Below are 11562 nucleotides of genomic sequence, written 5' to 3'. Positions count from 1 at the left end.
CAAAGAAAACAGCTGGGGTTGTGCACTGCACTGTTATCGATACTATCGATTGCAAAATGCAGCCAACTACCAGCTTTGCTCCACAACTAACAGTAACTGCTCAGTTATCGATTTATTTGTCTTTGGTGATTTAAATTAAAAAATAAATAGAAATTAATTCTTTTTTAACATTTATTTCGAGTGTGAGTTTTTGTGTTTTTTGGCAAATAAAGTGTGTAATGCTTATTTCAATTGAAGCTGGTGCCTATAACGTGACAGCAGAATTTCAACATTATTTTTAGTGCGCGGTGCAGAGTTCTTGTTTTTAATTATTTTTAACAATAATTTATAGGTGGTCAGACGGCAGTTACTTAAAGTAAATTCATTTTTACGGCATACAACAGAATTCAGTTCCTTGCTGTTTTTTGTTTCGTTTCATTTTAGCGAATTTCACAATAATTTATTTAGGATTTTTCGACATACTTCATATATGGGTTTATGGTTGGTATACTTCACATTCTTCAGCGACACTTTTCTGCTTAATTAGTTAATCAATCTTTTCTTGCTTCGCATAATTCTCTTCGGTGACGTACACTTTAAAATACGTCTGTTTTTTGTCACGAATTTGTATTTGTTCAATTGAATTGCAATTTATCTAAACTAACTCCAGGCGCTTCATCTCCTTGAACAGCTCGTCGCCCATTTTGGCTGGACTTCTGGTGACAATGACACCAGCCTTCTCCAGGGCAGCGATCTTATCGTTGGCACCGCCCTTACCACCAGAGATGATGGCACCAGCGTGACCCATACGACGACCAGGTGGCGCAGAAACACCAGCGATGAAGGACACCACAGGCTTGGCCTTGATACCCTGTAAAATAAAGGACCAGAAGTCTATTAGCTGTTATTCGTCTTTAAGAAAACAATATACACTTTACCGTATTGAACTCAGTCAGATAATCGGCGGCCTTCTCCTCGGCAACACCACCGATCTCACCAATGAGAATGATGCCCTTGGTTTCGGGATCCTTAAGGAACACTTCGAGGCAATCGATGAAATCTGTGCCGTTGAACGGATCACCGCCAATGCCCACGCACAGGGTCTGGCCAAGGCCGACCTCGGTGGTCTGGTGCACGGCCTCGTAGGTCAGTGTGCCAGATCTCGACACAACGCCAATCTTGCCGCGCTTGTGAATATGGCCGGGCATAATACCGATCTTGCACTGTAAATACACACAGAAATGAAAAGAAAACAATCAAAATTAGAGATATAAATAATGAAACCGGTTTATGCGTCAGCCTACACAGTGAGATAAGCGCCAATAACATTTTACTAATAATCAGTAGAGCTTCGATAAGATGAACAGCGGGTGGCCCTATAAGCTAAAGTATATTGAAAGTGACTACCATCTTTATAGATTTTTCTTTATTCTAAAAATTGTAAATATTAGCAATGTTGATATTTATTGATAGAAATATATATATATATCATATCAATGAAAACCAGAATTAGAGAGTCTCTATAAAAGTGTTTTAAATCATGTCAAATAATGGGCATTTTAATTCCGAAATAGGCTTTACAAATGTCTTTCAATGACATTGTCATTTTATTTTGTCAAGTTAAGCATAGAATAAGCTGAATTTAAGGTTCTGTTTATACTTGTATTATCTTCACCCTTTCTTAAAAATGTTCTAATGTTTGAATAATAAATTGTAAACTATTTAATAAAGAAAATACGTTTCCCCACAAAATTTCATATATAGCAACCATCTAACAACAGCAGCGGTTATCATAGCAGTCGATAAAATATTTCGTAATTCTCATTATCTTAAAGCACAACAAGTTTGTCATATCGAAGTCAGACTGTAGTGTGCATAAAAAGGTCATAAAACGTAAAACAAACAACGGCAACTAGCGGCTCTAAAAAGCAAACCGGCAACCGGCGAACATTTCGTTCGACCGACCGATCGATCCACTTTATGAACTTTGTACCTATCGCTCTTATCTCTGTTTCTGCTGCTGCTGTTGTCTTCACGCATCTCAGCTGATTATTCTGCTATACACTTCACAATTGTTATTCATGGCATGACACGAAATGGAAGAACATAACACCCACTGATTTAGTCATAACGGACATCTTAGCGGAAATTTCCCTAATGAAATTCCGTTGCAAAAAAAATTAAATACAATTTAAATACGAACCTGTTCGGGTGCAATGATGCCGGGGCAGTTGGGACCCACCAGACGCGATTTGCCTTGGCTAATCAGCGCATGCTTCACCTTGACCATGTCATGCTGGGGCACACCTTCCGTGATGCACACAATCAATGGAATCTCAGCGTCTAGCGCCTCGATAATGGCAGCAGCGGCACCGGGTGGTGGCACATAGATGACGGTGGCATGAGGATCGGTGGCCTTTTTGGCTTCCGCGACAGAGGCAAAGACGGGCAGACCCAAATGCTGAGTGCCGCCCTTCTTGGGCGAAATGCCACCGACCAGTTTGGTGCCGTATTCCAGCGCCTGCTGGCTGTGGAAGGTGCCCTGCTTGCCGGTGAAGCCTTGGCAGATGACGCGCGAGTCGCCGTTCAGCTTCAGATTGCCGCGCGTCTTGTTGTACTGCGATCCACAACGTACGCTGGCCGCGAAGCCATCTAAACGAGACAGAGACAATACAAAACAAAAATATATATTAAGTGCAAACAGTATGTCAATTAATTCGGGTTGTTATAGCGTACGAAAAATGCTTAATGATGACTGTCCGGCTAAGAGAGTTATCACTGTAGATTCCCTGCGAATTTGGTTCCATTATCATAACTTGTTTTTGTTTGTTTTGTGGGTCACATGTGAACCTTGAACATGGCCAAACGTCAGTCCACTCATTCTCTTCCCTTCCCCCACCCACATTGCGACCAATCAAATTGCATGCTTCTTCTTCCAGCATAGCACACATACCAGTACAAAAAAATCACACATCTCCCACATTTGTACAGCAAAGTGCAGCCACGTCGTTTTCACAGGGTTCAACGTTATTTTCTTATTAACAAAAATGTATTTCCAGCTGCTTGACACTTGTTGCAGCCGTGGGAATTGTTCAATTCATTTTGTGGCTGCCACAAATTGTATGAAAGTTATATAATTTCGCGCACATATCGTTTCGTATTTTTTAGATGTGTTTCGCAATAGTTTTTCCGCTCACCTCGCACTTTAAGCAGCGCCCTCATTGAAGCAGCCATAATTTGTGTGTTTTGTTGTTGGTGTTGTTGCTTTCGCTTGTGCGAGATCTGTGCAATTAATTAAAATTGCCCTGACAAGAGTTGACCAGCGTTTGTGTGTTTAAACGCGTTTAATTAATATAGACGACTAGAGCTGGAAAATTATCGATTACCCTATCGATAACACCGCAATGCACTGTTATCTTTGCTGCAGTGTCGATAGCGGCTAATAGAGGGTGCGTTCACCATCGCTATGCTTTCCAAGTGATTACTGATTGGACTGCTCACGATATTTGTGATGCGGCCAGTAAATAATCAATGATAATTATGCAAATTAACTACTTTCACTTAATTATATGTCTAGAAATCCACAATAAAACTTTTTGATTCACTCGGTGATTTTCGCAAGCTGTATTTCCTGAGCAAGTACCGACAGCTGAAATATCGAATATAAAAAGCACATATCGACAGAAATATCGAATTTAAATTGAAACAATATGTTTGATTTCTTTTGGCTTATTGACTGAACCTTTATTTGCAACACTAAAGAAAGGACAGCTAAACAGTATGTTTCATGTATTCTAAAATATATATATATAACTACATATATATATTGCCTCAATTTAGACATATTGGCCTAATACAAAATATATAGATCAAAACTGTCACAGTACAAAAAACGTGTTCACTTACAATTGGACTTTCGAAAACGTTTTAAAAACTCTGCTTAAGGCCAGACAAATATTATAATATTTATAATGATAATTTCATTTGATTGCTTATTGCGTTTCTTTCTTACTCTTGCTTTGAACGGAGGGCTAAATTATTACTTCAAGTCTTCTGTTTGAAATAAAAAAAATATATAAAATGGCATTTCTGAATTTTTCTTGAACTTTGAATCTTTAAGTAAAAAATGCCAGAGAGAGTGAACTGAGTATTTTCAACTAATTGAACTGATTTTCGCTTGGCAAGGCTTCTGGCTCAATGACAGGCTCGGCATCCTGGAACTCCTGACGATTAAATGCATTTTCCTCGCCCGATTTCAGACGCTGATAGACCAATATTGCCTTGCCAGTGCGTGATTCCACAAACTGCAGAAGAGATGTGATGTTAGGTGGATTCGTGCCCAACACCGATGACCATTCGTTGAGCAGCGCTTGCGAATCGCTTAGCTTGTTTACCTCGGCATGCTCGATGCTGTGCAGCAGCTTGTAGCTGGTGAGGAACTCGCTGATCTTGTCGGCCAGTGAATCGAAGAGCACCACATGCGAGGGCAACGCAGTGCGCGGATGCACGGGAATGTGACGGCGCAGCCAGGAGGCAGGTGCGTCATAGAAGCGATCGGCCTCGTCCTTAAAGTTCGCCAGCTGCTTCAGGTTGGGCTCACAGGTCAGGAAGCGCATGGTGACGTTCTCATGGATGTGGCTAAGAAAGAGATACAAAGAATTAAAATTAACAATAAAATTGTTATTCTATATTTAAGGTTAAAAATATTTATTTTTCAATCTAGCTGAATCTTGAGTCTTACCTGTAATAAGGCGTGGAGTGGCAGGGCATCAGGAAAAGTATATTTGCGCGTTGATCGCGCTCGTCACGATACTCCTGAGCAATGTTTCTCAGCTTGGGCATCAGCTCAATGGGACCCTTCTGATGGATGGTGCTGAAATACCAAGCGGGCAGCGCATTGAGCAGCAAAATGCTCAACGCAGCCAACCAGAGTTTGGTGCGTGTGGCACGATAACTCCAGCGGGAGAGCACATCGGAGGCAACATACAGACACAATGGCTGCAGGGAGGAGACAAAACGCAGCTCCTTGTGCTCCACAGTGCTCAGCACAACCAACGTGACCAGAATGGTGATCAGCAACTGCTTGCTGATGGGAAACTTTTCGCTTTTGCGCACAGTTTGAACGAGACCAAAAACGAAGGGCAGCGTATTGATGCCCAGCACAGTGGGAAGACCAGCAGTGAAATACCAATACCAAGGATGCGAGCCATAGAAGCTGCCAATGTTGTTGAAGATGTTGTACTTGAGGAATTCCCAAGGCGTCACAATAAGCTGGCCATGCCAATAAGTATCAATGGCAATGCCCGCAGCAGCCACCAGCAAACTAAAAGAGTAAACGATTAACGATACATTTTCAACTTTATAAAAGCCAATTCACTTACCCTATGGCAACAAAACGCTTGAGGATTAGCTCCACAACCGATAGGCGACTCTTGCGTAGATGATAGACGGCAAGAGGCAACCAAATAACTGCAGCCGTGGGGCGCAAGAAGCAACAGATGGCAGCCGGCCACAAGTAAGCGGTGCCCTCACCATGCCAAGGAAAGTAACTCAAAGCAATGGTGATCAAAGAAGCCTCCAGAGTGTTGGCGAGCGTGCGTGATCCCGTGTAGAACCAGAACCAAGGCACCAGGATGAGAAACAAGGCCCACTTCCGCTTGCCCGTCCACACATAGAAGCGATAGTCGGAGTAGGTGGTGAGCAATGCCTGAAGTAGGCGTGGCAACAACACCAACCATTCAACGCTGTCCAGTTGGAGGAGAGCGAGCACTTTATAGATCGCGGCAATGGCCAGGGGATAAACATAGCTGCGTATTCCCTGCACCCATTCCCAGGTCAGGTAGCCATAGCTAAGAGGAGATAGAAAATATATGTATATATTGTATAATTGTAAAACTTGGCAGTTAAACGAACATCTGTTGCACTTATCAACTCCACAAATAAATTGTGCGATCATTGTGACTTTCAAATGTACAAAGTACGCAATATTTGAATGGCACCCTGCAGACAATTGCATCATTGTTATTGCGTGAAAGTTGGGTGTGCAATTATCGGCATTAGAATTTGTTTATCTGTTCTTTGACTTACCCGAAAGTTAATTTGTGAGCGACTTCCAAACTTTGCCAATATTCGTCGGGCACAAAATACGTTTGCACTATGAAAACAGATGCGAGGCGCACGGCCAAAATCAAGCCAAACACGTAAAGCAGCCTCATTGTCACCTAAAAAAATGTAGCGGCGATACGCCTAATTAATTTATGCACTCATTTCAATATTTGTTTTTATGGTTTTTTATTTTTGTTCGATTCTAACCTGCAAAATGTATGTGCAGCGCTGCGTGTGAGTTCTTTTTGGTGTTTTATAATTGAAAAGTATGCGTTCTTTTTTTATGTATGGAATTTAGTCTATTTTAGCCAGCAAAACACACATTTGGCGCGCTGGCGTTGTTGTGTACCAAAATTTAGTGACTTGGGCGGCCTAAAAATAACGCGAACTCAAGAGCAAAGCAAAGAGCAAAGTGACGCCGGCGTTGCCAGGGCTGCATAGGGCGGCAGCCAGCAACAGTGTGAAACGTACTCGATATTTAGTACAGTATATCACAAATGAAGTTTAAAGTTAAATTTATTTATACTGGGGCTAGCATACAAAATTAAAATTTCGTTTATACTATTCTATATTAAAATGTGATGTTTAATTCATTTTTAATAATTTATCAGCCAATGTTCTAAAAGCAGAATATATCGAGAGCCGACGTAACGTATATCAATCTTATCGATAGTCAGCACTAATGCATATAATTGTGCTTTGTGTATTTTTAGTTGATTCACTGCGCTTAGAATCAAAAAATTTCGTTTTAGCTACTCTAAGTAAAAATTCAATGTTTAATTCAATTAATGTGGCAAACAGTGTACTAAAGGGAAGGAGTTATCGATAGCAGCCGAGCCTTAATCGATGTCAGCTGATATGCACAACAAACACGAATTCATAACGTGAACAGACAACGTAGAGTATAACGGCAATTTTTCAATTATTTACCTGTGACGGAGGAGGAGTCAGCCATGTCCACGGTGATGAGAACGTTGTGCTGCCGCCGGTCAGCAGCATTAATATTGCAGTCTAGCTGTCGCCGCATTGAGTTTCCCCGTCGGACATTCACAGTGCTCACAAAATCCCCACGAATCCGTTTCAGGTCTGATGTAATCAGACATCGTTTCACCCATGGAAAAGGCGAGACAAGCAATGACGTATCATTCGTGATGGTGCGCTGGACGAAGCTGATATGGAACAAGATGTTTGGAAAGTATCTTTTTGTCACTAATGTGCTGGGCTCCGGGCTCCTGATGGTTGTGGGCGATGTCATAGCCCAGGAGTACGAATATCGTCATGGATTGCGGCAACAGGATCGTTACGATGGCGACCGCATGTTTCGCATGTTTGTGGCGGGAGCGTTGCAAGGACCTCTGCATCATTATGTCTACAATTGGATGGATCGTGTGATGCCACATCGCACATTTCGGAATATTGTCAACAAAATACTGATCGATCAACTGTTTATGTCGCCTGCCTGCATTTTAATCTTCTTCTATACTATTTGCTATATGGAACGTCGAACACTGGAGCAGACGCATCACGAGCTGATCTCAAAATTCCCATACATTTATCTTATGGATTGGTTGCTTTGGCCTGCGGCTCAATATGTGAACTTCCGCTATTTGGAAACCAAATATCGTGTGGCTTTTGTTAATGTCTGCACTGCGCTCTATAATGTGCTGATGTCGTATATGAAGCATGATTTTGGCATCGATGAAATGTTTGATTCTTCACTCATCATTTCTGGTACGAATCCAAAGGAAACGCAAAGGAGCACTTTGGCTGTAGCGGAAAATGAAACCAATGTTGGGATCGCAACCAAGAGCAAGAGCGAAAATTAGCTTTAAAACTTTATAGCATTTGATCAACATTTTGTTTGTGATATAATAATCATAATATCGAACAAAAAATAAGTCATCCAAATTTGTTAGTCATCGACGTACTTTTGTGCGTAATAATCTATGCATATCATTATACTACTATACTATATATTAAAATGAGGCTATTAGCAAAAATTATACCAAAGAAATCACTGACGATTTATTAAGTATTATGTGTGTAAATAATGTGAATAATTAGTTAATAACATCACATAGTGAACTGAAGAGTACAAGTAAACAAATTTAACGAAATATTGTAAAATATTCAATTTTAAAGCACACGATTACTTAGTCTAATTATATGATTCCTAACCTAAATCTGTTCGTAAGTCATAAACAAATACTATGTAGATAGTAAATGACATCATTCTGATCACGTTGCTAGCACAAAATGTCTTGGTAAAAAATGAAAGAACAGCACAAAAACGAATGGCAAATGAATCCTCCATTTCTTGTAATTATTCGTCAAACAAAACATTCCTTCATAATACTCTTTATAAATACACTGTTGTTTTTTATAAAATATGTATATAAAATATAGACAATTTAAGGGCTTTCTACATTTTAATTTAGAAACTATATTGTACCATGATTGTAGTGTATATGATTGTTAACATATGATATTAAATTGTGTACTTAATGTCAGTAATGCAAAAATGTGTTTTTAAGTATGTGTCGGAGAGTAAGTAATGCAGATTCGACACACTGACGTCACTGCGCAGCTGTGCGTGCGTCTCGGCACATTGCTGCGTAGTTGTAGGTGCACTTTGGCATTTTGGCATTGCGTAGTTGCTTGTGCGTTTCGGCACATTGACACTGCGTAATTAAGAGTGTGCATGTTAGATTGCATCATTCTTCATTTGCGCTTTGTTGGTTGTCCGCATTTTGTCGCTTTGCCAAGTACAGTTATTGCGGGGCGACAGCGTCGAGACGCTGTCGCCGAGTGTGGTTCGATGGCTCAGGCATAGACAGTAAGACGATCGAGAGGGCAGTGTGCTCTAGAATTCGCCTGTGAAAGCATCGAAACTCGCTTCGCGATAATGAATAAACAGACTTCGGTAGAACAGACTCCGACATCAGAAGTGGGATTCGGCCCTGACCAAAGTACTTCAAGGGATGTCTTCGCGTTAATAGAGCAACAAAAATCGGAATTTTTTGGCTCTGATTAAGATTCCGGCGAGCGAGTTGTAATAGAATAGTGAGATCTGTTTGCCGAAATGTAATCCAGACATTGCTGGTGTGGATGCCACGCAGTGGTCTGTTAAGGTCAAAATAACTTTGCGAGAAAAATTATTAAGTGACAGTGCTCTTATAATAGTGTTGAGTAAAGCTTTGGAAGGCTTAGCGGTCCAGTGGTTACAAAATGCGTTACCCTGTTATAACCTGGCAACAGTTCCGGCAATTGTTTGAGCAGCGGTACGAGATATCTGAGACGCCAGCCGCCGTCTTTGTGAATATTTTTAAAAGTCGTCCAAGTTAGTCGTGAAAGTTAGCCTGTTGTTGTGAGTTGTTGTGTGACAATACTGTGCACAAAACTGCGAAATTTAAATTTCGATCAAATTGCCATTGCCTTGGTTCTTGGACAGGCTAATTTCGATCGGCGTCTGCTGCATGGTACATACAACGCATGTAACCAATCGACGTGAATTGCAAGCGGAGTTGCAAGTGTTCTCAGCGATAAGAGAACGTCGTTTTATAAAAAAGAAACGAGGAACCAGAGGCCAAGCGTGCTAGAACCATGGAAATCAAATGCTACCAATGTGGAAAATCTGGCCATTAGAAACAAGACTGCAAATCTGGAAAGAGTACTCAGGCTCCGGCAACTGCGAGGGAGTGGCGCTCAGGGCAGCCTCGACTTGGAAGGGCTAATGTGATATGCTACAAATGTCAGGAGCCAGGACACATTACCACAAATTGCCCGAATAAAAAGCAGAGTACCGGATCGGGAATGAAATCGGAAAAAAGAGTGGAGCTTTGCGCTGTAGGGGAGCCTCAATCGAATATGCTGGTCAATGGTGAGAAATTTCCAATTACATTTGACTCGGGAGCCGAGTGCTCATTAGTTAAAGAAAGCATATCTAATAAGATAGTTGGTAAGAGGATTCATAATGTTATCTCGTTAAAGGGAATAGGTAATGCCAATATTTGTAGTACTGTACAAATTGAATCAAACATCATGATTGACGGTAACTCGTTGGTTGTTTTGTTCCATGTAGTGCCTGATGAATGCATGAAGAATAATATTGTAATTGGCAGAGAGATATTGGCTCAAGGGTTCTTAGTGGAAGTTGCGTACGATAATTTTAAGATTGTCCAAAGTAAAGTTGTGAACATTTGCGAAACCTATCAACCCACTAATTTCGATGCCATTGAAACTGAAATGCTTGGAAAAGAAAAAGAAATTTTACTATCATTATTGAAACAATACTCAAAATCTTTTATTGAAGGCACTCCGCAAACGCGGGTGGATACTGGGGAAATGCAAATTCGTTTGATTGAACCAACTAAGGCCGTGCAAAGGCGACCATACAGATTTAGTCCAAGCGAAAGGGAGTTAGTACGTGCTAAAGTTAAAGAATTAATCGAGTATAAAGTTATCAGACCTAGTAGTTCACCATTTGCTAGTCCTGCATTATTAGTGAATAAGAAAAATGGTTCAGCAAGACTTTGTGTTGATTATAGAGATTTAAATAAAAATACTGTAGCTGATAAGTTCCCATTACCGTTGATATCAGAACAAATAGCTAGACTTAGGGGAGCTAAATATTTTACTCCTCTTGATATGGCTAGCGGGTATTTCCAGATTGCAATGCACCCTGAATCGATTGAGTGTACTGCTTTTGTTACTCTTGATGGGCAGTACGAATTTCTTTCAATGCCTTTCGGATTAAAGAACGCACCCTCAGTTTTTCAAAGAGCTGTATTGAAAGCACTTGGAAGCCTTGCTCATACGTAATTGTAATTGTAATTGTTTATATGGACGATATATATTAATTGTTTCAGAAACTAAGGAAGAAGCGTATGAGCGGTTGCAACAGGTATTAAGCGTTCTGGTGAAGGCAGGGTTCTCTTTTAACATTTCGAAGTGCTTTTTCTTAAGATCTACAATTCGCTACCTTGGCTTTGAGATAACAGCGGGGGAGATACGCCCAAACTTAAGCAAGATAGAATCTCTTGTGGCGTTGCCTCCACCAAAGTCAGTTGCTTCTTTAAGACAGTTCATTGGATTAGCGTCATATTTTCGTCAATTTATTCCGGGGTTTTCTCAACAGCCTTTATATTTTCTCACGTCCGAAAAAATAGTTTTGAATGGCAAACACAGCATGAGGAAATTCGCAGTAAAATAATCGGCGTATTAACAAACAAGCCTGTTTTGATTATTTTTGACCCTCAGTTTCCGATAGAGCTGCATACCGACGCCAGCTCGATTGGGTATGGTGCTATTCTTTTACACCGAATAAACTCTAAGCCTCATGTGGTTGAATATTATAGTAGAGCAACTAGCTCCTGTGAGTCCAGGTACACATCCTACGAGTTGGAAACCCTGGCTGTCGTAAATGCAGTAAAACATTTTCGTCACTATTTGCATGGGAGAAAATTCGTGATTTTTACT

At 40.7% G+C, this 11562-nt stretch overlaps 3 protein-coding genes across 5 annotated transcripts; 1 reads left to right on the top strand and 2 right to left on the bottom strand.

Moving 5' to 3' along the window:
• Positions 1 to 398: 398 nt before the first annotated feature.
• Positions 399 to 3346, bottom strand: LOC117570924 (succinate--CoA ligase [ADP/GDP-forming] subunit alpha, mitochondrial). The gene is made up of 4 exons (XM_034252854.2): positions 3177 to 3346; positions 2183 to 2631; positions 918 to 1202; positions 399 to 850 (listed from the first exon to the last, which is right to left on the bottom strand). The coding sequence occupies exons 1-4, from the start codon at positions 3211 to 3213 to the stop codon at positions 635 to 637; spliced, it is 987 nt and encodes a 328-aa protein (XP_034108745.1). The 5' UTR covers positions 3214 to 3346; the 3' UTR covers positions 399 to 634.
• A 360-nt stretch (positions 3347 to 3706) lies between these two features.
• On the bottom strand, positions 3707 to 6649 carry LOC117570923 (GPI mannosyltransferase 3). 3 transcript variants are annotated; one of them, XM_034252853.2, is made up of 6 exons: positions 6292 to 6649; positions 6067 to 6200; positions 5361 to 5828; positions 4721 to 5302; positions 4374 to 4617; positions 3707 to 4283 (listed from the first exon to the last, which is right to left on the bottom strand). In XM_034252853.2, the coding sequence occupies exons 2-6, from the start codon at positions 6192 to 6194 to the stop codon at positions 4137 to 4139; spliced, it is 1569 nt and encodes a 522-aa protein (XP_034108744.1). In that variant the 5' UTR covers positions 6195 to 6200; positions 6292 to 6649; the 3' UTR covers positions 3707 to 4136. The 3 variants fall into 3 exon arrangements, with proteins under 3 accessions (XP_034108744.1, XP_034108743.1, XP_051859787.1); XM_034252852.2 differs by having other exon boundaries at positions 3707 to 4617; positions 6292 to 6648; XM_052003827.1 differs by lacking the exon at positions 6292 to 6649 and having other exon boundaries at positions 3707 to 4617; positions 6067 to 6225.
• A 120-nt stretch (positions 6650 to 6769) lies between these two features.
• Positions 6770 to 8454, top strand: LOC117570925 (mpv17-like protein 2). The gene has a single exon (XM_034252855.2). The coding sequence runs from the start codon at positions 7038 to 7040 to the stop codon at positions 7908 to 7910; it is 873 nt and encodes a 290-aa protein (XP_034108746.1). The 5' UTR covers positions 6770 to 7037; the 3' UTR covers positions 7911 to 8454.
• The last annotated feature ends 3108 nt before the right edge of the window (positions 8455 to 11562 follow it).

Source organism: Drosophila albomicans, chromosome 3, assembly GCF_009650485.2.
Source record: "Drosophila albomicans strain 15112-1751.03 chromosome 3, ASM965048v2, whole genome shotgun sequence".
Classification (NCBI taxonomy): Eukaryota; Metazoa; Arthropoda; class Insecta; order Diptera; family Drosophilidae; genus Drosophila; species Drosophila albomicans.
Note: the sequence above shows the minus strand (reverse complement) of the source record. Positions and strands in the feature narration are given on the sequence as shown.